The sequence below is a fragment of the Peromyscus maniculatus genome, chromosome 1, assembly GCF_049852395.1.
Source record: "Peromyscus maniculatus bairdii isolate BWxNUB_F1_BW_parent chromosome 1, HU_Pman_BW_mat_3.1, whole genome shotgun sequence".
Taxonomy (NCBI): domain Eukaryota; kingdom Metazoa; phylum Chordata; class Mammalia; order Rodentia; family Cricetidae; genus Peromyscus; species Peromyscus maniculatus.
The window spans coordinates 190,518,254-190,541,814 of NC_134852.1; the positions used below are offsets into that span (position 1 = coordinate 190,518,254).

Sequence of the window (23,561 nt, forward strand, 5' to 3'; positions counted from 1 at the left end):
TCATAAACAGATTCTTCCATCCATAGATCCACTGTGCAAAAAAAAAAAAAAAGCATTTGTACTGTTCAAAGGTTAAAATAATTGATTTGAATCATCACAAATGTGGATTTAAGTGATTCAGTGCAATTGGCTCCTCCCCCACGACTGGGATGATCAATCCCGAATTCCAATTGTCACAAATTTCAGTTGTATAAGGAAGTGTTTGCACCCTGCTAAAGACCAAGACAGCACTGTGCTAACACAAGGCATTGCTATGCTCCTTATGGAAACAGAAAATCAACTCTTTCTTCTGACCAGTGACACACACGGTCATTTTAGAAAAGCATTAGAAAATGTTGATCCCCCATAATCCCTCACTGGGAAGCACCAAGAGCACCAGCCTGCAGTTTCTGCCAGCAGGGCTTTCTTACACCCATGTCCCATTACTGTGATTTACTATTAACAGAAGGGGACTCCGCTGTTCTGAGGGAGAGGAGATGAGTCAGAGGGCAGCCCTTGAAGTGTCTCCTGCTCAGGGTCCAGAAACTGGCTCGTGACTAAGGGCAGTTGAGAGGTCGGAGATAATCTCCAAATACCTCCTGAAGCTGATTACAGGAGGCTTGCACAGACAGGGAGGATCAGTGTGTCAAACATTAGCACCATTCTGCAAACAGCTGCTGGACGCCTCAGGTACAAGGGTTGATAGGTGCTCTAAGACAGCATCTCTTGACCCCAGCTGACAGGCTGTGTGTCCTGACAACCAAAATCTTCTAATGAGAACGTGCTTCTTCACATCTCCAAAATTGCAAAGACATCCAGCTTCAGAATCTGATGTGTGCAATTTTTTTTTCTGGGACTTTATTTTTCCTAAGGAGGACTGGGTAAAATGACTTCTGGTAGGGAGGAAGTAACAGCAAGAATTGCTTCAAGAGTGATGTGCCCCTGGCCTGTCCCATCCCTGGAGCTTTGCCATAAGGATGGTGGGCCAGGGGGAAAGCCTCTCCCTGTTTTCCTCAGCACTCCTGATGTTCAGAGTTGGATGGAGAAGCACGTTGAAGCCAGACATGCTGAGCTCATCTGGAGTCTGAGGTCTCATTGCTCTCTACATCTGTAGATTATAAGCACTTCCGCCCCTAGAGTGGTGTTTTCCAACCCCAACTATACATTAAATCAAATTGACAATGCTGATGTTTGTGACTCCTAACAGACCAACCATAGCAGACTCTTAGTTTGGTGCATGGGCTCCCCAGGTGGTACGAATATTGCAACCAATGCCGAGAAACCACAGGTCTGTTGGGTGAGCAGAGGCAGGAGGACAAAGAACTTCGAATGTGGGATAGGTGAGAAGGGAAGGCCCGGTGAATCGTTAGCCCGACCCTCGCCTATGTCAGATGGGGAGTTAGAGGTCACAGAACAGGGTCTGCCCCCGAGTCCATGGCCGAGGTCAGTGAATGAGAAGAGCTGGGACAGAATCAAGGCTCCTGACTCTGGCCAGTGCCCTGCCTCCACTCTGCCTCTCTGCAGCTTTACCATGCTTTGGCCACTGCAGTAGAATCTGCCGCAAAAGAAGGTTGCAGCCGAAGTTTTAAGTGAAGTCAGAACCACTCTTTACCTTTCCTTCACATTTGCCCGTTAATGAGGAGATTTCACTTCTTAGCCTTGTTGGATTTTTGACAAGGATCCTTTACAAATGGCATGGCTTATGACTGACATTTTGGCCTCTGTAAGAAGAATCTGCTTGAGGTCAGAAAGGCAGGATGGAAGGTCTGGAACAGTCCCCAGGGTCCCCAAGGCCTTCCTGTTCCAGCACGCACTGACCACACACACCTCTCATCTGGGTAGCAGTGTGCACACAGGTGAGTGTGTAGGCGACACCTAGACAAAGATGCAGAGGTGGCTGCTGCTGACCATGGGAGCCACAAAGATGGTGACAGAGAAGCCATGGCAGTGCTCTGATCGGCCCGGGTGCAGATCCATGTCTGAGGTCTAGTCACTGTAATGGACTGAGTTTCCACCCCTGAGAATGGAGACAACTAAATAAAATGATTACCTCATAGTGGTTGCTCAGTTAACTACTACTTGAGGCTAGATAGCCCAGGGACCTAAGGTAAAATCGAATACCACTATCTTAAAATCGAAACAAAGTTCTAGGTTGGTGTTTACATTTCTCCTTTGGTAGCATGCAGAATACCTTCCTGAACCAAAGATATTAGGACATAGGGATGAAGGCTCTATGTAGGCACCGGCTTGACATCTACACATTCAATGAGTTGTGTAGGTTGTGTCTTCAGAAATGGGGCTCTGAGGTCAGCTTGTAGAGAGCAATCTATAGTCCTGGGCCAGTGAGTGTCATCCTTCTGAGTGAATGTCCTCTGAAATTGCAGAGCACATAACAAGTGCCTCCCCAACCTATTTCTCAAGCCCTTGACTTGGAGCAAACTTACTCTCCAAACTCAGCAGTCAGGTCTTGCCGTGCATCAACATTACCTCCTGCAGTTGTAGGAGTTTGTATCCAAAAAGATCCATTTCTTTCCCATCTCTCAAAAGAAATATATATATATATAAAAAAAAAAAAAGGAAAAGAAAGACCTTAGCTTGAGAAACCTTTGGAGAACTGGTAAGTACTGGCAGTGGCAAGGTGATCTCATCGAACAATCCAAGGGGCAAGAATTTTAATGCACCAAACGTGATGGCGGATGCCTGAAATCCCAGTACTCGGGAGGCAAGAGGCAGGTGGATCTCTGAGTTCAAGGCTAGCCTGGTCTACAGAGCAAGTTCCAGGACAGCCAGGGCTACATGGTGAGACCTGTCTTTAAAACATTAATTAATCAATAAATAAAATAAAAATGAAAACAATACACAACATATCCAAACTTATGGGATACCACGAAGGTGGTTTTAAGAGGTGAGGTCGTAGCACTAAGTCCCTACATAAAAAATTGAAGAGGTCTCATATTAGTAACTTAACAGCACACCTGAAAACTCTAGAACAAAACGAAGAAATCATACCTCAAATGGCAAGAAATAATCCAACTATTTATTGAAATCAGTAAAATAAAACAAACAAATGAAAACAATGAAAGAACAATGAAACAAAGACTTGGTTATCTGAGAAAATCAATAAGAAACGTCAGCCTTATTCAGCCTTCTCTCCAACCAGTCTGACTGAACAGCACCTAAGCAGTTAATGATCAGCTTCCCCAATAAGCAAGAAACAGTGTAAGAGGGCTATCTCTCAGCTTCCTGTCGTTAAAAGTTCTTCTTTTAACTTGTTTAGACCATCAAGAATCACTGACCCTTTTATTTGGCCACACACACCCGGTCCCCAAATTCCTGCTCATATGATTGCTATGGAATAAACTGACTCCTAATGACATTCTGCTATACTCATAATCAGTGCCTTGTTCAGCCATCATCAGAGAAGCCTCCTCCTGTATCAGATGGGAACAAATACAGAGACCCACAGCCAGACATGCAGTGAGAGACCCTGGAACAGTCAGTCCTAAGAGAGATGTCTTGATCAAATCCCTTCCCTCAGGGCTCAAGAACCAGAGGGGATGGAGGGCAAGAAGAAAACAAGGCCTTCTAAGTCAACAAGATGAATGCGCATGTGAACTCACAGAGACTGAGGCTGCACCCCAGGGCCTGCCTGGCTCTGTACCTGACAGGGCTTGTAGAGCTGAAGGAGAAAAGCACACATCCCTCAGCCAGAAGCCATCTCCAGTTGATAACTACTTGCGAATGAAAATCTAGCTTTCTTCAGTGGAGTCTCGCTAGGGACATGAACTACTCTTAAGTGCAGGCTGCATGCCCAGCAGTGATGCCCACAGAAAATGAACACCAGGGCATCTTTGGAGCTTCCTTTTCTTTTCTTTCTTTCTTTCTTTCTTTCTTTCTTTCTTTCTTTCTTTCTTTCTTTCTTTCTTTCTTTCTTTCTTTCTTTCTTTCTTTCTTTTTTTTTAAAAAAGATTTATTTATTATGTGTGGTGTTCTGCTTGCATGTATGCCTGCAGGCCAGAAGAGAGCACCAGATCTCATTACAGATGGTTGTGAGCCACCATGTGGTTGCTGGGAATTGAACTCAGGACCTCTAGAAGAGCAGCCAGTGCTCTTAACCTCTGAGCCATCTCTCCAGTCCCGCTTCCTTTTCTTATAATGCTGTGTCAGGGCATTTCCTCTTTCTAAAAATTTCTTTTCGTTTCTTAAATTTTATCTATCTATCTATCTATCTATCTATCTATCTATCTATCTATCTATCTATCTATCTATATAAAATCTCTTTTTGCCCTACAGGTCTTTTGCATGTACATTTTGGCTTCCAGTTTAGTGTTTTAATGGGATTCCTGAGTGTGTGAATGAGGGGTCTCTGCTTCCTGTGCCTTCTGCTTGTTTTATACTATTCCAATGTGTTAGTTTTTGTTTTATCTTACTATATTATACTGTATTACTATCCCTGAGAAGCCCATTTGTTTTCAAATGAGACAGAAAGGGGGTGGATGTGGACTGAGGAGAGGTGGGCAGGAACTGGGAGGAGTAAAGGGAGGGGAAACCATAGTCAAGAAACATTATTTAAGAGAAAAAAATATTTTCAAGAAAAGGAAAGAAAGTTTAACATTTCATAAACAAATCTGCATACATAATTTCATGCAACCTGTTCCTCCAGCCAAAGGGTCTTCACTCTGGAAATCCATCTCATAAAAGCAAACCCAGGAATGGCTGGAGCAGCGTTGCTCACAGAGAGGGAAACTATGAACAGACAACTCAATAGAGGACAGTTGTGTGGGGTGTCATCTAAGAATCTAAGAGTCCACAGCCACATGCCTCACTCTGGAGGGGGGGAGGGGGGGGAGGTCCCTAAAACGATGTTAAGTGATAAAAAGCATCACATAAACTTAGAAAAAAATAGAAAATAGAGACGTCTTTGTCTAATCACAGAGAAAGTTCTGGAAGTAACCAAGCAGTCACTACTATATTCCTTAAGTGGAAGAGGTTAGAAGGCTCTTGAGCAGTGATTCTCAACCTTCCTAACGCTGCAACTCTTTAACAGTTCCAGTTGTGGTGACCCCCGACCATAAAATTCTGAAATTTCATTGCTACTTTATAACTGCATTTTTGCCTGTTATGCATTGCAATGTAAATATTCTTGGAGAGAGAGGCTTGTCAAGGGTTGAGAACCAGTGGTCTTGAGGGATTATTGGTTTTTTTCTTATGCTTTCCTAGAGGGGTTGGTGGTTTCAACTGGACGTTTTGCATTTGCCGTTAAAGAATGCTGTCCCGGTGCCCGTGTGTTTGCCTCCCTGCACACACTGCTGTAACTCCATGACCCCTCATCTTCTTAGCGCCTCACTTTCCTCCAGGTTGGGATACCACCCCTTTCCTCCTGCTCCAACCTCCGCCTGATCCAGATAAGCTTCTCCTCGGGTGGGAAATGAACATTCCAGCACAGACAGTTTCATCACATAGATGGTCATAGACAATGACATGGGATAGGGGTTGAGGATGGAACCACTGTATCGGAGCCCCCGCCAGCTGTTGGTGGGATTTCAGCTAGAGCGTGTCTTAGAAGCTGCCACTCTATGATTCTGTTCTCTTTTGGCAAGCTCATGAACATTTTCCTTCCCCATAGAACAGCCACTTTTCTGACTTTATGGACAAGCAAACTGGGTATGTCACCAAGAACCTGCTGGCAGTCCCGATTGTGATGGGAAAGGAGGTCCTTGCTGTGGTCATGGCAGTGAACAAAATCAGCGCTCCTGAGTTTTCCAAGCAGGATGAGGAGGTAATGCTAACTCAGTGTCCGACCCGGCACTCACAGGAAGTGACTTGTACAACCAAAAGAAGGGATCCCAACTGTAACTTGTTCCTCTCTGTGGCCTGTAGGTCTTTTCCAAGTACCTCGGCTTGGTTGCTGTTGCCCTAAGGCTGCAGCACACCAGCTACCTGTACAGTGTGGAGTCCCGGAGAAGCCAGGTAATGGGACAATAACAGTAGTCATTCCCTGCTCGTCTGCTCTGGCAGAGGGACCCAGAAGCAGCAACAATCAGACCCCTCTTAACCCTCATGAGGGCTTAAGCCACATGGAGCAGATCCCCAGACCTTAGTCTAGGTATCCTCACTGCCTTCTCTCCCAGCCTTCTGCCCTCCATCTGTACGTACAACTGGCTGGGCTTGTTCAGTGTAGGTTCTGATTGCCTGTGGATTCCTCACCTGTGATGTAGAGGTGATTACAGTACCTACCTCATACGGTTGGGGTGACTACTAAATTGTCACAAGTTCTCACTTAAAGTTCTCAGTCCCTGGGTCATTGTAGGAAAAGAATCATTCATTTGTGGCTAATTGCTTCCAAGAGATGGAGGGGTGAAGAGGAATATCCTCAGCCAAGATACTCAGGTCCCTCATCCGTACAGTACAGGAGTGGGCCTTGAGATGAACCTGTCTAGGGTCCCTCCCTATTCCAACTTTCCAGGTTTGGCTAACTTTGATTAGCTAAGGATGCATGGAGGAGTCATGTGACTTCCTACACATAAGGTCCAGCGGCAGCCCACTGATACTCAATCCTTTGCAAAGATTGAGAGCATTTGTTCTTTATGCTGGACTGATCGTGTGTTCTCCCCTTTCATAAACCCATGGCTTGGAAGAGGTCCTGGGTTTATGACCCATGATTACACGCCACCCCGCTTAGAGAACCCACGATGTTATTGGGGGTTCAAAACAGAACTGCAGTTTCTTGTGAGATGTGTTCATTTTTGTATATATTTTATGTTTTTTTTAATTAATGTTTTCTCTGTGTCTGTCTCTCTCCCTCTCCCTCCACTCTCTCTCTCATTCTGCTCTGTTTTCTTTTTAATGCTCACTTTCAGATCCTTATGTGGTCGGCCAATAAAGTATTCGAAGAGCTCACCGATGTTGAGCGACAGTTTCATAAAGCACTGTACACCATCAGAACATACCTCAACTGCGAGCGCTACTCCATTGGTCTTCTGGACATGACCAAGGAGAAGGTTTTCGTGTTCCATATGCCTCATCTCCCCTATGTCACCTAGAGAATGTATACCCAAATGAAACATGGTCCATTGACCGATGGATACACTGTAAATAACCAGTCATGACTGATAGCAAGCACTGGAGCCACAAAGGCATGGCACACAGGTTCATGTGAGCAGCAGGAAGTAAAGTGACTCAGGCTTAAAATTTGGCTTATTTACTCCATACCTGTATCTATCATCAGCGAGTCTCTTGCTTTGATTAATTATTAGCCTTAAATTTTAGACTAGTTTATGCTTATAATAAATGGAGCAGAAAAGACAGAATCCCAGTATCATCGACCCCACTCCCACCACCAGATTTCCTATTGTTAAAAGGTTGCACTAGTGTGGTATATACTGAGTAGCTCAGCCTTAGGAACCATGGGTATGTATAGAAAGGCTACTGGTACCTTTGTGACCCGCTGCTTTGATGAACTTGACTGTCAGCTCTAAGGGCTTTTCTGGTGGAGTCATTGGGGTCTTTCACGTACAGGATCATGTCATCTGCAAATATGGGTATGTTGACATCTTCCTTTCCTGTCTCTGTCCCTTTCCTTTCATTCCCTTGTTTTATTGTCCTAGCTAAGTGTTGCTGGAGAATTTCTCTCCAGCTCGCCGCCAAGTCTAGCCAGTCCTGGAGCCCACTTATAAAAAAAACACACAGACTCTTACATTATTTAAACTGCTTGGCCATTAGCTCAGGCCTATCATTGTCTAGCTCTCACTCTTATATTCAGCCCATTTCTATTAATCTTTACTTTGCCACATGGCTCGTGGCTTACCGGTACTTTACATCTTCCTTGTCCTAGCGGCGGCTCCAGGCGGTCTCCCTTTCCTTTCTTCTTCCTCAATTCTCCTCTCTCCTTGTCCCGCCTATACTTCCTGCCTGGTCACTGGCCAATCAGTGCTTTATTTATATAGAGCGATATCCACAGCAGCTAAGACTTCAAGCATTATGTTGAACAGGAGTGAAAAGAGTGGCCATCCTTGTCTTCTTGGTCTTAGTGGAAATACTTCTAGATTTTTCCCATTTACCGCAATGTTGGCTATAGTTTATCCTACAAGTCCTTTATTATGTTGAGATATGTTCCTTTCATTCCTAGTTCCTTCAGAGTTTTATTATGAAAGGATGTTACATTTTGTCAAAAGCTTTTTCTGCTTCTATTAAATGACCATGTGATTTCTGTACTTGAGTCCATGTATATGATGAATTACATCCAATGATTTGCACGTATTGAACTGTCTCTGAACTTCAAGCCGACTTGATCATGATTAACAATCTTTTGGATGTGTTCTTGAATTCAGTTTGCAAATATTTTATTGGAAACTTTTGCCATCTACATTTATCAGGGGAATTGACCTGTAATGTCTCTCTCTCTCTCTGTGTATCTTATTTGGATACCAGAATAATATGGTAATATTGGCTTTGCAAAATGAGTTTAGAAGCATTTCTTCCATTTTGGTTTTGTGGAATAATTTGAAAGGATTGGCGTTAGTTCTTTGCAGAGCAGTGAATCCACTTGGGCCTGTACTTTTTCTTTTAGTTGGGAGTTATTTTTTTTTATTACTGCTTGAATCTTGTTGTTTGCTATAGATCTGTTTAAATGACTGATCTCTCTTGGTTTAACTTTGATAGGTAGGTCGTACTCACCTAACTCACCCGTTTCTTTAGTTTTATTTTTTTCCTCCAAGTTTGGTAGATTATAAGTTGTTAAGGTGTGTTCTTAGGATTTTCTGAATTTCCTTGGTATTTGTTGTAATCTCCCCCCCCCCTTTTCTTCTCTAGTTTTATTAACATAAGCATTCTCTCTCTCTCTCTCTCTCTCTCTCTCTCTCTCTCTCTCTCTCTCTCTCTCTCTCGCTAGTTTGGCTAACAATTTGTTGCTCCTGTTTATCTTTTGAAAGATAAACTTTTTGTTTCATTGGTTATTTGTATCTTTAAATTTTTATTTTATTAATTTCTTCCATGATTTCAATTATTTATTTTTGTACACTGCTTTGGGGTTTGACTTGTTCTTGTTTTTTCAAGGCCCTAAGGTGCACCCTTAAGCTGTCTATCTGAGAAATCTCTGGTTCTTTCAGTGTAGGCGCATACAGCTGTGGTTCCCCTTAGAACTGCTTCCACCATATCCCATATCTTCATTTTTTTTTAAATCTAAGAATTTTCTAATTTCTTTAGTGACCCATTCACACTCAGCTGCAATCTCCCTAAGTTTGCACATTTTCTAGGCATTCTCTTCCTGTTGATTTTCAGCTTTATTCCATATTGTCAGGTATAATACAAGAAGCTATTTCAGTTTTCGTATTTCCTGTTGATGAGTACTGTGGTTGTTTGAATGAACGATGTCCTTCATGGGCCCTTATATTTTAACACTTGGTCTCCAGCTGGTGGCGCTGTTTCAGGAGGTTATGGAACCTGTAGGAAGGGGAGCCTTACTGGAGGAGGTCCATCATCATGGGTGATAGTGGAAGGTTTTGAGTTTTATAGTTTTGCCCCCTCCCTGGTCTCTCTTTTTGCTGTCCATGTATGAGTGGAAATGTGATCCACCAGCTTCCTGCTCTGCCATCAAGCCATGCCTTTCCTGCTGTCATGGACTCTGTCCCTCTGAAACTATAAGCTAAAATAAAGCCTTTTTTCCTTCAGCTGCTTTTGGTCATGATATTTTACACAGCAACAGACAAGTAATCCACTTGCATTGTATCCTAAAATGTGATCTTATTTTAGAGAAAGTTCCATGGGCTGCTGAGAAGAATGTGCATTTTTTAGTGTTTAGATAGAATGTTCTGAGGACATCTATTAAGTCTATTTTTTTTTTTTTTTTTGGTTTTTCGAGACAGGGTTTCTCTGTGTAGCTTTGCGCCTTTTTCCTGGAACTCACTTGGTAGTCCAGGCTGGCCTCGAACTCACAGAGATCCGCCTGGCTCTGCCTCCCGAGTGCTGGGATTAAAGGCGTGCGCCACCACCGCCCGGCAATTAAGTCTATTTTATGTAGGATGTTATATAATTCCCTGGTCTCTATATTTTTGTCAGAATAACCTATTTATTGGTGAGAGTAAGATATTGAAATCACTCACTTTTATTGTGTTAAGGTTAATCTGTGACTTTATATAATGTCTTATGAAATTGTGTGTACCCATGTTTGTGGTATATATGTTTAGAATTGCAAATGTCCTTCTTTTTTTTTTTTTTTTTTTGGTTTTTCGAGACAGGGTTTCTCTGTGTAGCTTTGCGCCTTTCCTGGAACTCACTTGGTAGCCCAGGCTGGCCTCGAACTCACAGAGATTCACCTGCCTCTGCCTCCCGAGTGCTGGGATTAAAGGCGTGCGCCACCACCGCCCGGCTGCAAATGTCCTTCTTAAAAGGAAACTTGATTTGCAATTTCTAGTATCTAAATTACTCCTTGTTTTTTATGTATAATTAGTTTACAGAAATGAAACATCCTTTTGATGGATTGTTCCATTAATCAGTATGAGGTGATGACCTTCTTGATCTCCAAGTTAAATTGGTTTGAAGTCTATTTTGTCAAATGCCAAGATATTGACTCCCATTTCCTGGTTCCTTTTGCTTGAAATACTTTCTTTCATCCCTTTGCCCTAACACCAAATCTGTTTTGAAGGCAAAGTGTGTTTCTTGGAGGCAGAAACAAGATGCATTCTGGTTTGTTTTCCTTTCTTTCTTTGTCTTTCTTTCTTTCTTTCTTTCTTTCTTTCTTTCTTTCTTTCTTTCTTTCTTTCTTTCCTTCCTTCCTTCCTTCCTTCCTTCCTTCCTTCCTTCCTCCTTCCTTCCTTCCTTCCTTCCTTCCTTCCTTCCTTCCTTCCTTCCTTCCTTCCTTCCTTTCTTTCTTTCTTTCTTTCTTTCTTTCTTTCTTTCTTTCTTCCTTTCTTTCTTTCTTTCTGACTCAATATGTTAGTCTGTGTCTTCTGATTTGGGAACTAAGACATTGAAGAGTTATTATTTAAAGGTGTGTAATAATTCATGTCATTTTGTTGATTATGTAGAGTCTGGTGTTTTTCTAATGCTCATTTGTTTAACCACAGTCATACCATACCCTTTAATTTTTCCCTACTGCCCTTGAATGTGTTCATCATTTTCTTCAGTCTGAAAAATTCTGCCCAATATCCTCTGCAGAACTGACTTAGCAATCATAAACTCCTTTAGCCTGCTTTTATCATTAACACTCTTATTTCTTCTGCATCAATTGGAAGAAATCATTTCACAGGAATAAAAGCCTCGGTTGACAGCTGTTGTTTTTTGGAATTTGAAATACATCTTTCCCTGCCCTTCTGGCTTTGGAGGTTTGAGAGGCCAGCTGTTAGTCGTATGAGCCTGCCTTTGTATGTGACTTTTTCCTCTCTTGTCACTATGTTCCTTGTGCTATATAGTCAGTGTTTAACTGTGATATGATGGAGGAGGCTGGTTTGTTTTTTTTCCCATGGTCTTGCCTCTTTGGATTTCCTTTTTTTTTGTTTTTTGTTTTTTTGTTTTTCAAGACAGGATTTCTCTGTGTAGTTTTGGTGCCTGTCCTGTCCTGGATCTTGCTCTGTAGACCAGGCTGTAGAACTCACAGAGATAGATCTGGCTCTGCCTCCCGAATTCTGGGATTAAAGGTGCGCGCCACCGCCATTCGGCACCTCTTTGGATTTCTATACGCCTTGTCTACTTAGATGGACCTCTTTTTCTCTAGGTTCAGGCAGTTTTCTGCTAATTGTATTGAAAATATTTTCTATGTTTTTGCATGGTGTTATTCTCCTTCTATATCCATAATTAAGATATTTGATCTTTTCAAGGTATTCCAAAGTTCTTGTGTATTCTATTTATATTTTTATATAAATTTATTGTTGTTTTCAACTGAATTTACCAATTCCTGTATCTTATCTTCAAGTCCTGGTGTTCTCCCTTCCTGTGAACCATTCTGTTAGTGAGGTTGTCCACTGAGCTTTCTATTTGACTTAGTGAAATTTTCATTTCGGCTTGGTTTTTCTTCAGTATGTTTGTCTCTTTATCACACTTCATTTTCAGATCTTACATTGACTTCCTTATTTTATCCACCTGTTTATATGTTCTCATGGAATTTACTCAGACATCTGCCTTTGCCTCTTTTCATTTCTCTGAACATATTTATCCTTACTCCATGGAAATTCTTTGTCTGGAATTTCATCTAAGTCACTGTCATTGGGGGCATTTACTGTGATATTTGTTATATTTTAGAGGGAATATGTTGTCTTGGGTTTTCATGTATTTTGTATTAAGATTTGTGTATCAGGAGTTAGATTGTCGATTGCATTAAAAAAACTATTTTAAATTTAGGTCACCTTTTTTCCTCCAGTTGGGAGTGTTTGCAATTTGCAGAAGAGGCTAGGTCATAGTTGAGACACCATTCTCCTTTGTAAAACACCAGAGAACCATACTTTATTCCCAGCCCTACCCTGTAACAACAGTCGATATCCAGAGGTAGGTAGATGCACTAGGAAAATAGAGTAATAGTTGATTGTGCAAGAATCACCCCTGAAGTACTAATCATCTTAGGAAATAAAGGGATCTTGATAACACTACGTATACTCCTATTTTAGTTATCATGGGCATCAGCAGTGTCGGGGGAATAAGAAGAAATCACTGTAAGACCCATAGTTGGTACTGGGGAGTCAGAAAACAAAGTGGAAGAGAGAAATATCGGGGCAAAAGAGTCAGGGCAAGGAGGGAATTTAGGTGAGAGGTGGACTGAAGAGGAATAAAGACAAGCTATAGGACAATGTAGAATAGTCTTGTCTCTCAGAAGGCTGAGGCACAGGGACCCTGCAAGGCAGATCATGTTCTTGGGGAAGAGAAAGAAGCAAAAGAACAAGGAGAGGTAAATCTAAAATGAGAAGGAAAGCGAGTAATAGAGGTCAAGAATGGAGTTGAGATGGCCTGCTAAGATGACCATGGGTACTAAACGTATGTGGGATAGACAAGGAGAGAGAGAAAGCTGGGTGGGGACATGGGTTACAAAAACTGATGGTCTGAGACTGGCTCTCATCTGTCTCTCTCATGCGCCTTCTCTACTGTGCCTTTTGATATCTTCTTGAGACTGTCTCAATATGTAGCCCCAACAGGCCTAGTACTCACCATATTTAGCCCAGGGTAGCCTCAAAGTCAAGACAATGCTCCTGCCTCGGCCTTCTGAGTTCTACATGTTCCACCATGCCTGGCTTTCTGGTAACTCATTTAAAATTTTTATTTCTTAAGATTAAAAAAAAGTACAGCTGCACATACTTATGGGGTACAGTGTGATATTTTCATTTATGCATACATTATGAAATGGTTACAGTAATTAGCATGTTGATCACTTTACGTAGTGGAGATACACATTTAACTCCAGTCTTTTAACAGCTTGGAAACAGATAGTACATATTCACTTTGGTCGTGGTTTTCTGTAACAAATCCTGCAAAGTTACTGCCTGGCTGGAACACTGTGGTGTTTGCACAGCCCCTCCCTGTCCTGACGGCCCTGAGCTCCTGGTAACTACATTCTACCCTCTGCTTCTGGGTTTGACTTCTTCAGATTCCACAGGTACATCGAACCATATTTCGTCTTTCAGTGCCTAGCCTACTTCTCTTAGCACAGCTCTCCAGGTTTGCCAACACTGCCTTGGGGCTAACAGTCTTACCAACACTAACATGGCGTGTTTTGTTTCATTTCTTTCTTTTTCTTTTCTGGCTAGGTAGTGTCTCACTGAGTCTAAGCTCCACATTTTCTTTATCCATTCTTTCGCTGATAGACACTTAGGTCAATTCCACATCCTTGCTAGAGCTCACATGTATTGTTAGTGAATAATAATGCATCCTAAGGCAGTCTGTTTCTCACATAGTGAAGGACATTATGGTTGCTTCTAATTTGGAGCAATTATGAATAAAGCTGCTGTAGACATCATGTATGGGTTTTTGTGTACACATGTTTTCAACTCACTTGAGTAAATGGCAGAAAGTCCAGTTGTTGGATCATCCAGGGAGACTGTTTATCTTTATAAAGCACTGTCAATCTGCCTTCCCAAGTGACTATCCTTTTTGCGTATCTACATTCTCCCCAGGAGTTAGTGGTCTCTGTATTTGGGTTTCATCCATTTCAAGACATGTGGTGGTGTATCATTGTTTGAAATTTCAGTTCCCAGCCACACATGATGTTGAACAGTTTTCATGTGCTTACTTACCATGGTATTTCTCATTTGGTGAAATGTCTGTCTAGATCTCTTGCCCATTTTTAAATTGAGTTTTCTGCTTCCTGATGGTTAAATTTTAAGAGATCTTTGCAACCAGAAGTGATAGCATGTATTTACAATCCCAGCACTCTGGAACTGGGGCAGGGGAATAACTTGAACTTAAGGCTAGCCTGAACAAATTAGAGAATATTCTGGATACTAGTCCTGTATTACAAATATTTTTCTCCCAGTCTTTTCATCTTTTTTGTGAGAAACATTTGTATAACATGTTTTAAACTATAATACTGTCCAATATTTTTTCCTTTATATAGTGTGCCCTGGTTCTGTGTCTAAAAAGTCTCTTCAAACTCAAGCTCATCTAGATTTTCTCTTGTGTCAACTTCCAGAATTCTTATAGTTTTGTCTTTTATAGTTAGTAGGCCTATAAGTCATTCTGAGTTATATTTTTTTTTGGTTAAAGAAACAAGATTTCCTTTCTTCCTAGATGTTGTTGTTCCAACACAATTTGTTGAACAGACTAGCTTATCTCTACATTCTTTGCTCTTCCACCAAAGATCACTTGTGTTTGCGTGGGCCTGCTTCTCTCCTCTCTTTCACTTCCCGATTTCTCTCTCCTTGGCTAATACCACACTGCCTTGGTTGCCACAGCTCCTAACACAGGGCTTGAAGTCAGGTGCTGTCAGCTCTCTGTCCTTCATTTCAGCAAGGTTTTCCATCGCCCTGGTTCTTGGCTTTCTCATCAGCAAAGTGGGGGCATCTCTTGTTTTCAGCTTTGAAAATCAGAGAGATTAAGACATTGAGTACATTGTAGGCACAAAATGAATGTTAGTACCTATTTGACATTTTCTATCTAAGAAGTTATCTTAAAGTAGAAAGAAAGAAGTAATTAATATTATTGACAGTAGGGTGCCCACTCTCATCTTTAATTCTGCTGGCAGGTTGGGATTTCAGTATAACTGACTCGGCATCACTTATGTTTCTTACTATTCATGTGATTGGCAGTTGTTTCTCAAAGTCAGTGTTCCAAGTGGACCACACAGGACCATGCAGCAGAAGAGCAGGGTTCTAACACCAGCTGTGGGGCTGAGATATTGCGTAGCGTGCTTCTGGCTACAAGGGAAACATCTCTTCCATCACTTCTCATCTGAGGAACACCTTTATCCAGTAGCCCCTCAGCAGACTCCTCCTGACTCCATTCACTGGTCTAAACTGAGCCACATACCTGCCCTGAAATTAATCTGGGTACTTCATGTAGACCTCTTATGGGCTGGATAGGACCCTTCTTTCCTGAACAAATTACCACCTGATAGCCAAATGAAAAAAGAGTCAACTAGCAAGATGGAGGAGAATGGGTATTAGTTAAGGCAATTGACACTGTTGGCTGCTCTGAGTGACCTTAACTAAATTTCTTAACCTACTGCCCTTAAGTCAGTTGTCTATAGAAGCAGATGCTATGCATGGATTCTTCGAACCCTATGCAAGTGTTTAGCATGTATAGATATTTCATTTAATCATCACAGAAAGCTGAAGTTGAGCTATCCCCATTTTACAGTTAAATAAAAGATAAGCAACTTGTACATAGTCACAGGTTCATAAGCAATATTGCTGAGAATTACAGGGATTTTTTTCAAGCCTAAACTTCCAGAACTACGTAGATTAACATAAAGTATGTGAGTGCACAAAATTTAGATAAGGTGTGGTGAATTGTGGGACAGTTTGTTTAATAATGTTTAAATATAATTGCCCCTAGGAATTTTATGATGAGTGGCCAATCAAGCTTGGAGAAGTTGAACCTTATAAAGGACCAAAGACTCCAGATGGCAGGGTAAATGTGAACATCTTCTTCAGTGCTGTCTGGGTACGGTGCCAAGAACCTGAAGTGGTCAGAGGAAAGACATTTCACTGGACCCCTGCCAAGCTCTGTCCCATACAGCAGGGTGGACCTTCACATCTCATGAAATTCTTGCTTTCCTTTGCCACAAACCCTAAACTTGGTGGGTTGTGTCTGTCATTCTCTGTATGAGGGAGGCATCAGAGCCATTGGTGCTGGGTTTCTCCGTGTAACAGCCCTGGCTGTCCTGGAACTCACTCTGTAGACCAGGCTGGTCTTGAACTCACAAAGACGCGCCTGCCTCTGCCTCCTGAGTGCTGGGATGAAAGGCGTGCGCCACCAACATATGTCAGCACAATGTTTTAGAAAGTGCTTGGGCCCTTTTTTAGTTGGGCAGGATGGGGACCCCCGGGGGCTGGGTTAGGTTGACTGCCACACTCGCCTGCAAGCTTCACGGAGGCAGGAAGAGCATTCGCTTCTCCACCACCATATTCTCAGCTCATGGAAACAAGTGGAAGGGCTTGTCGGGGCCTCAGATTCTTCATCTGCCCCAGTCCCTTCCAGAGTGGACCTCTGTTGTGGGAGGTGCCTGCTGAGATGAGCTGTGAGAGAAAAGCTGTGTGCTCACAGCATCATCAGTGTCTGCTTGCAGTTGATAAAGTGTCGGTTTTTTTCCCTAATGCAGTCATTAATGCCAGCTACACATGGACAACAAGAAGCAATCAGTTAAAAGTAAAGACAGAGTTGCTGGTGGTTTAGTGATCAGATTCCCCCAAAAGCTATTTGGGTAAATTCAGCTTTTAAAAATGCCACTGAGCCCTCTCTTATTGTATGGATGCAGTCCATACTGTCTCCTGTCTGGTTACAAGCCTGTAACTAATGTATGAGTAGTTTAGTAACTTACGTTATACAGAAAACTATGGCGAGGAAAGCAGACGCTACTTATCTAGAATTTTAAAGCACACATCCTCCAGGGGAGGTCATTTTTGTGGGAAATAATATTGTGCTCACAATCTCCTTCCCTCCTAGGAAATCATCTTTTATAAAGTCATCGATTACATTCTACATGGAAAAGAAGAGATCAACGTGATTCCGTGCGTGTTTCCCTGAAGTAGCCATGGGAGTTGCCGCTGGGGTTTTGTACCTGATCATTTGTATATATGCCAATAACTTTTCTAATCTTCTCCAAGGTCACCACCTGCAGACCACTGGACCCTCCTTAGTGGATTGCCAACATATGTTGCTGAAAATGGATTCGTAAGTCATTAGACAAACTTAAATGCTAACTAACAGTGTGTGAAACTCTTACTAGTTACAAGGTAAATACAATAGTTGAACCAAGAACGCCTGAGATAAGGGTAAGATGACCACTTTCTTTGGTACAGGAGAAAGGGAAGGAAGCTAGGAAAGACAATGTAAATTAAACAGGGCACTGAAATTATATGAAAATATTTAGTTAACTTGAGAAAGATTCATCCGTTTTTTTTCACATTATTATTCTGAAGAACCATAATTTTTAGACATCTGCTTATAGCCATGGATATTCAAAGTCAGAGGCTGTGACTCTCAATAAGTTCCCTTCTATCTCAAGTGCTCAGCAGTCTTAATATGACTATGAATATGTTCTCAAAGTAAGGGCTGAAAAACATGTCCATGATAGGAAAGTTAGAAGAAAAGAATCAATTGGTTTGCATCTTCAAACCACACTCAGGAGGGTCCACAAGTCCATGAAATAATGTCAACATTCAAATTAGATGTTTGAAATTAACAATGGCACCAAAGAGTCCTCAAGTTCTTAAAGTATCAACACTCACAGAAGTAGCAAGATGGAGGGTGTGTGGGAGTGTGTGTCTATAATCCCAACGGGGAGGAGGCTGAGGCAAGAGGATTGCCAATCCCACACAAGGAGAGCTGCATAGGGAAATCCAGATTCACACAAAGAAACAAGTAAACTAAACACCCAAAAGTAAATATGCACACACACACAAATACAAATGCTTCAGAAGATTTCCACATTTTCTTTGTAAGACTAGTGTAAAAGGAGTAGATATGTTTCATCCACTCTTAGAAAGCATTTAACACCAGCAGTTTCCATGGCTCACAGAGCTTGGAGTGGTAGGTGAGATAATTCTTCAGACCTCACTCAAAACTGTCAGGTGTTTTTCAGGAATTTTGTGATCAGGTAAATGTTGGTAGCCTGCACCCTCCACAGTGGAAGTGTTTACACCAGGTGAATGGGCAACTTATACAACCCTGGTGTTCTCCCCACACCCTAGCCAGGAGACCCCATCCCATCAGCCCTCTTTGGAGATGACAGTTCAAGGTTCGTCCAGTGAATGTGAACAGAGCACTAAACTTGTGGACTTTAATGTCCTCATCTTTAAAAGGAGAGGACTACTCAACCGTTACCATCCAGGCTTGAAATACTATCACTTTAAGTTGGACTTTGGTTGAAGTAAAAATATAGTTTTGTGTTAAGACCAGTTTGTGCACATGAGCCAGGTACAGATAATTCAGAGCAACTCAAAATGGATATGAGAAACAGTCTCCGAATCTCGGCTGTAAGAGCAGTATCTCATAGGGAATTCTCACTTTGGAGCAACTGAAACACTGCCTGGCCTTTTTTTCCTCTTACCCCTCCGCGCCACCTTGCTTTATGAGAACAGAAAGCAAGTCCAGTGCTCACTCACACCTGCCTCAGCAGGACGGCCTGCCTGCTCACCTTTCTCTTTTGCTTGGGCTGAAGAGTTGTTGGAAGTCGAAGGCCGTCCCATGGAGGTGGGAAGGAGTAAATATGGCACCAAATGTCAGTCAGCGATGTAGCAGAAGAGGAGGCGACTTCAGTGAGCCTTATGTAGATCGTAGGCTAATTAGACATGGCCTAACCTAGGGAGTGTGTGCTAATGTGTTTACCAAGCTGCCAAGAGCTTCGTGGGAAACTCACACTCTCGGGAGGCACTCTTGACCCCACCCCCACCCCCGAGGGCTTACGTGGCCCAGACCTCACCATGTTCCAGAAGGACTCTGTCTCTTGCTTCACAGATCTGCAACATGCTGAACGCCCCTGCGGACGAGTACTTCACATTTCAGGTAAGGGCGGCCACGACCCTGCCTCATCCCTCGGGGCTGGAGGCACGGTGGGTGCTCTCTTCCTCCTTATCCCTAGAGTCTGCCTTACTCATGCCTTAGGTGTAGACATCAGGCACACAGCGGCCCAAGCTGCAAAACTATAGCCATCAAGAAGCAGATTCTTCAGTAAAGAAGGGGCCTGAAAGAAGAAAAATAAGCGAAGATGGAAGTGTGTGTGTGTGTGTGTGTGTGTGTGTGTGTGTGTGTGTGTGTGTGAATGCATGAGTGCACACTGAAGCACTTCCATTCCATTCCGTTCTTGGTTCTCTAGGGGCAACAACTGAGCTCGGTGTATGACAGGGCTCCATAGCTCTTGTCTGCATGAATGATTGGCTGGAGACACTGTACGGCCCAAATCCAGCCCTGGGGTGCCGTTCTCAGCAGCCCTTCCTACAATGTACTGTAACTGTCATCTAAAAATGAAAAAAGGATTCTTACCGGGTCCTGGATTTTACCTCTGTTTTAATCACCATTCAGAAGCCCACTTCCTGGAGAATTTTCCTCCACTTCCCACAGGACAGCCCCTCAATCAGTCCCTCTGTATCCACTGTCTGGGCTAACCCATTTCTGCTCACTGTCACAGCTGTGGTTTGAATGTCACCCCTTAGAGTTCATGTGTTGAAAGCTCAGTCCCCAAGTTCACATACATACCATTTCTCGATGGGTATATTTAGAGGTAATTCAGATAAATGGGGGTGGAGCCAGAAGGCACAGGGCATCACCAGCTTCCCAAGAAAAGGAAGCGAGACTTAAACTGGCCCTTTCAGGGCCTCCTGTCCTGGGATGCTCTTTGCCATGTTATGATGCAGTGAGCAGCTCCTCTGAGATTATGGAGCCATGCTCTCAGGCCTCTCAGTCTCTCAAACCGTGAGAAATATAAATTCACTCCCCTCCCCCCTCCCCGCCCCCCGGAGCTGAGGACCGAACCCAGGGCCTTGCACTTGCTAGGCAAGCGCTCTACCACTGAGCTAAATCCCCAACCCTCACTTTTTTTTCTTAATAAATTACCCAGCCTGTGGTATCATATTAGAGTAGCAGAAAAGGGATTATAACAATGATAAGACTTTGGGTTTCATCTTCTTTCTAGCTTTATCTAATTCTCCAAAAGGACCTGCCCATCATCTGTGCTAGACCTTCCTGGTCCCTTGGGAGAACTAGATGAAACTGCAGTACCAGAATGCTGCAGCCTCTCTTCTGTGCATGCTGGCACTCTGTGTCCTGCATTTCCTAAACGTTAAAACCCTGATCTGAGTCAGGAGTAGAGACTGCCCTCCCCGGAGGGCACTGCTAATGTTTGTCTTTCTCTGTGCTGTAGACACATGGAGTCCCACTGATGCCTGAATGGAAGAGCTAGTTTCATTAGGGTATGGGGGATCCTGCCACAGCAGCAAACCAAGCCCTGCCTTGGGAAACCTGTGCACAGCTGTTTGGATAAATGGAGGTTTCCCCCGGCTCTGCCTGCCCATCCCTTTGCTCACCGATGTGGAAACACACAAACACCATATGGTCCTCTTGCTCCTTGTCCCTCCCTTCCTGCAACCAGAGCCTGCTTGTGGTTGCGTTGTGCCCAGACCTGGCCTTTAAATCTATAGCAATTGCGTGCCAGGAAAGATGGCCCTGTAAGAAAGGTGAACAGTGAATTTTTAAGTGTCTGAACCTGGAGCAGCTGCTGTGGAACCAGAGTGAGGATAGAGTGCATTCAGTATAAGCAGATGCCCACTGAGGCTTGAGCAGCCCCTGGAGCAATGCTGTGAAGAGGATGGGGGGACCTTTCTGTGGCTTCAGGAGTCCCTGTAATGGTACAAAACTCCAGTCTCCTGTGATCTCCCAGAAACTCAGCAGACTTCAGTGTGGTACCCATGGAAATGTGCCTGTCCGAACCCCAACGGTTCAGGGCTGCTGTACTCAACAGTCAGGTTTGTTCCAAGGCCCTGCCTCCCAGATAGCGAGTGAGTATGGCAGGCCCATCCCAGGAGGCAACCAGAATCTTCTGGTGGGCAATATTGACCTAGGAAAACCCAGAAGTCCTGTGTGGTGTTCCAGAGCTGCATTGAGGTGATTTGGCTCATCTTTGTGTCCATCCTTTTCTCCATAGCCTGGGTAGGACCCTGTCTATTTAACTGCCATTTCCAGCTCCCTCATCATATCCCCTCCCAAACATGCCCCGTGTATCAGCCCCCAGAGCAGATATGTGATGAGGAATCTGCCATCCCCAGAGCACCAGCCTCTTCATCTGCACTCTGCCTCCTCATTCTTACTCTGCAACACATGCCCTACCCCGCTTCTCATTATTCCCTGTTATACCTAAAAATGTTGAATGGGAAAACCAAAGGTTGAAAATGAGCTGTTTGGGGAGCAAAACCAGCAGAGGCAGTGGTTCTCAAACGGCGTTCCCTGGGGATCAATGTGTATGTTTCCTACGGTGTCATAACAACAACAACCAAGTACCACTTACCCCTGGAAACAACGTGAGAAGTATTAGCCTGTTGTTCTGAAGACCAGAGTGTAAAATGTTTCATACTGTTCTAAAACCAAGATGTCAGAGGACAGTGTTCCTCTGGGAAGATGCTAGGGAAGAACCTGTGTCCTGACCTTCCCAGACCCTTGGGCTCCTGTGGGCTGCTGGGATTCCATGGTCCATACCCTCTCCCATCTTTCACATCAGCAGTTGGACCAGCAGACCTTTCTCTGCCAGATGTTCCTTCCCTGATTCTGACATCACTACTTTTCAGGTTCTTGGTTATTATATTGATCTTTCTGTAAACTCTAGGGTAATTTCTGCTTCTCAGTTAGCTGACTGATAACTATAATTTCATCTGTAAGATCACACTCATGGGTACCAGAGACTAGGTGTAGGCATCTTTGGCCAGGGAGTCTTTGTTCTGCTTACCAGTCAGTGTTCCTTGAATTAGACTAAGGGATCCTTCCTTTAAAGAGACCTTCAACTCTGGGGTGGGGTAGGGTTGGTGGTAGAGGAGTCCATAGAATTGTCTCAGTTAAAAGTTTTTCTCCTAAATTTTAGATTTCTTCTATCATTTTGCAGTCAAAAATCTCTAAATAAAGGCAAAGCAAACAAAGATGAACAAATAGCAAATGGACATTTACTACAACATCCAGAAGCAGGCAGTAAAATTTATTTCGGAAGGTTTAAGATTATCCACGAAGGATGGGGATGTGACTCCTAGCTGGTTTCCAAGGACGGAACCTTGAGAACATGGTATACTGTATCCATTTTTCTAAAGCTTTGACCTTTAAGGCTCAGCACTGAGGCTTAGTTTCTCTGTTTTTCACTCTAAGGACAATGACTGGTGATAAATAATGAAGAAGTTATATGTACTACTTGTTGCTATAATAATCATGTGTTGAGAATTATATGCTCAGCATGATTCCACTACTTACATGAAACTGAAAGTTTATATAATAGTCTCCACCCTTTGATAAGAAGACCTCAAAGACCCAAACCAGCAACTCTGATGCATTTGGAAAACACAAAATGTGTGATCCAGGCAATGAGTCCTGTTTGAATTCTGAAGAATGTAAGTTCCTTGTGGGTTTGGAAAGTCAGAGAAGGCTCCATGGATGAGATAAGATTCAGCCTAAAACCCCGTGGAGGGCTAAATAAGCCAGAAGATGTTTGAAAAACCATCATTGTGACATGTTGAGCCTTTGGATCCCTTTGCCTTAGCTACATACTGTACAAATGTACCCTGTGGTTCTCTTGTTTGAGAGGGCATCAGAATGGCTGAGGGACCTTGTTTAAGATGCATTCCCATGGACTGTGTATGCCTAAAAAGAATCTGTTGTGGGGATGGAGAGATAGCTTAGTGGTTGAGAGTGTGGACTTCTCTTCCAGAGGACTGGAATTGGATTCCCAGGACTCATGTTGGGCAGCTCAAAACTGTCTGTAACTCCAGTAAATCTGCTGTCCTCTTTGGCATCTATGGCACTTACATGCATAACCCCCACACAGACACATATGTCCACCCACCCACTCACCACCCTACATATATACATATCTTAGGGTCTCTACTGCTGTGAAGAGACACCATGACCCTGACAACTCTTGTAAAGGAAAACATTTGATAGGGTGGCTTACAGTTCCAGAGGTTTAGTCCTTTATCATCATAGTGAGACATGGCGGTGTGCAGGCAGACATGGTGCTTGAGAAGGAGCTGAGAGTTCTATGTCTTGCTCAGGCAAAAGGAAGTGGTCTGAGACACTGGGTGGTAACTTGAGACCTCAAAGCTTGCCTCTATAGTGACACACTTCCTCCAAAAAGACTACATCTACTCCAACAAGCCACACCACCTAATAGTGCCACTCCCCTTGGAGGCTATTTTTTTTCAAACCACCACAACATAAAATTAAAAATTTTAAGTATATATAACAATAAAACATTT

At 43.1% G+C, this 23,561-nt stretch overlaps 1 protein-coding gene across 2 annotated transcripts in view; it reads left to right on the forward strand.

Moving 5' to 3' along the window:
- Positions 1-23,561, forward strand: part of Pde6c (phosphodiesterase 6C) — a 56,891-nt gene that overhangs the window by 888 nt on the left and 32,442 nt on the right. For both annotated transcript variants that reach the window (XM_006976632.4, XM_076563008.1), the window contains exons 2-8: positions 5,606-5,758; positions 5,860-5,949; positions 6,840-6,980; positions 15,952-16,026; positions 17,062-17,126; positions 17,223-17,289; positions 19,075-19,122. In XM_006976632.4, coding sequence (XP_006976694.3) covers positions 5,606-5,758; positions 5,860-5,949; positions 6,840-6,980; positions 15,952-16,026; positions 17,062-17,126; positions 17,223-17,289; positions 19,075-19,122 — 639 coding nt within the window. The remainder of the gene's footprint in view (positions 1-5,605; positions 5,759-5,859; positions 5,950-6,839; positions 6,981-15,951; positions 16,027-17,061; positions 17,127-17,222; positions 17,290-19,074; positions 19,123-23,561) is intronic.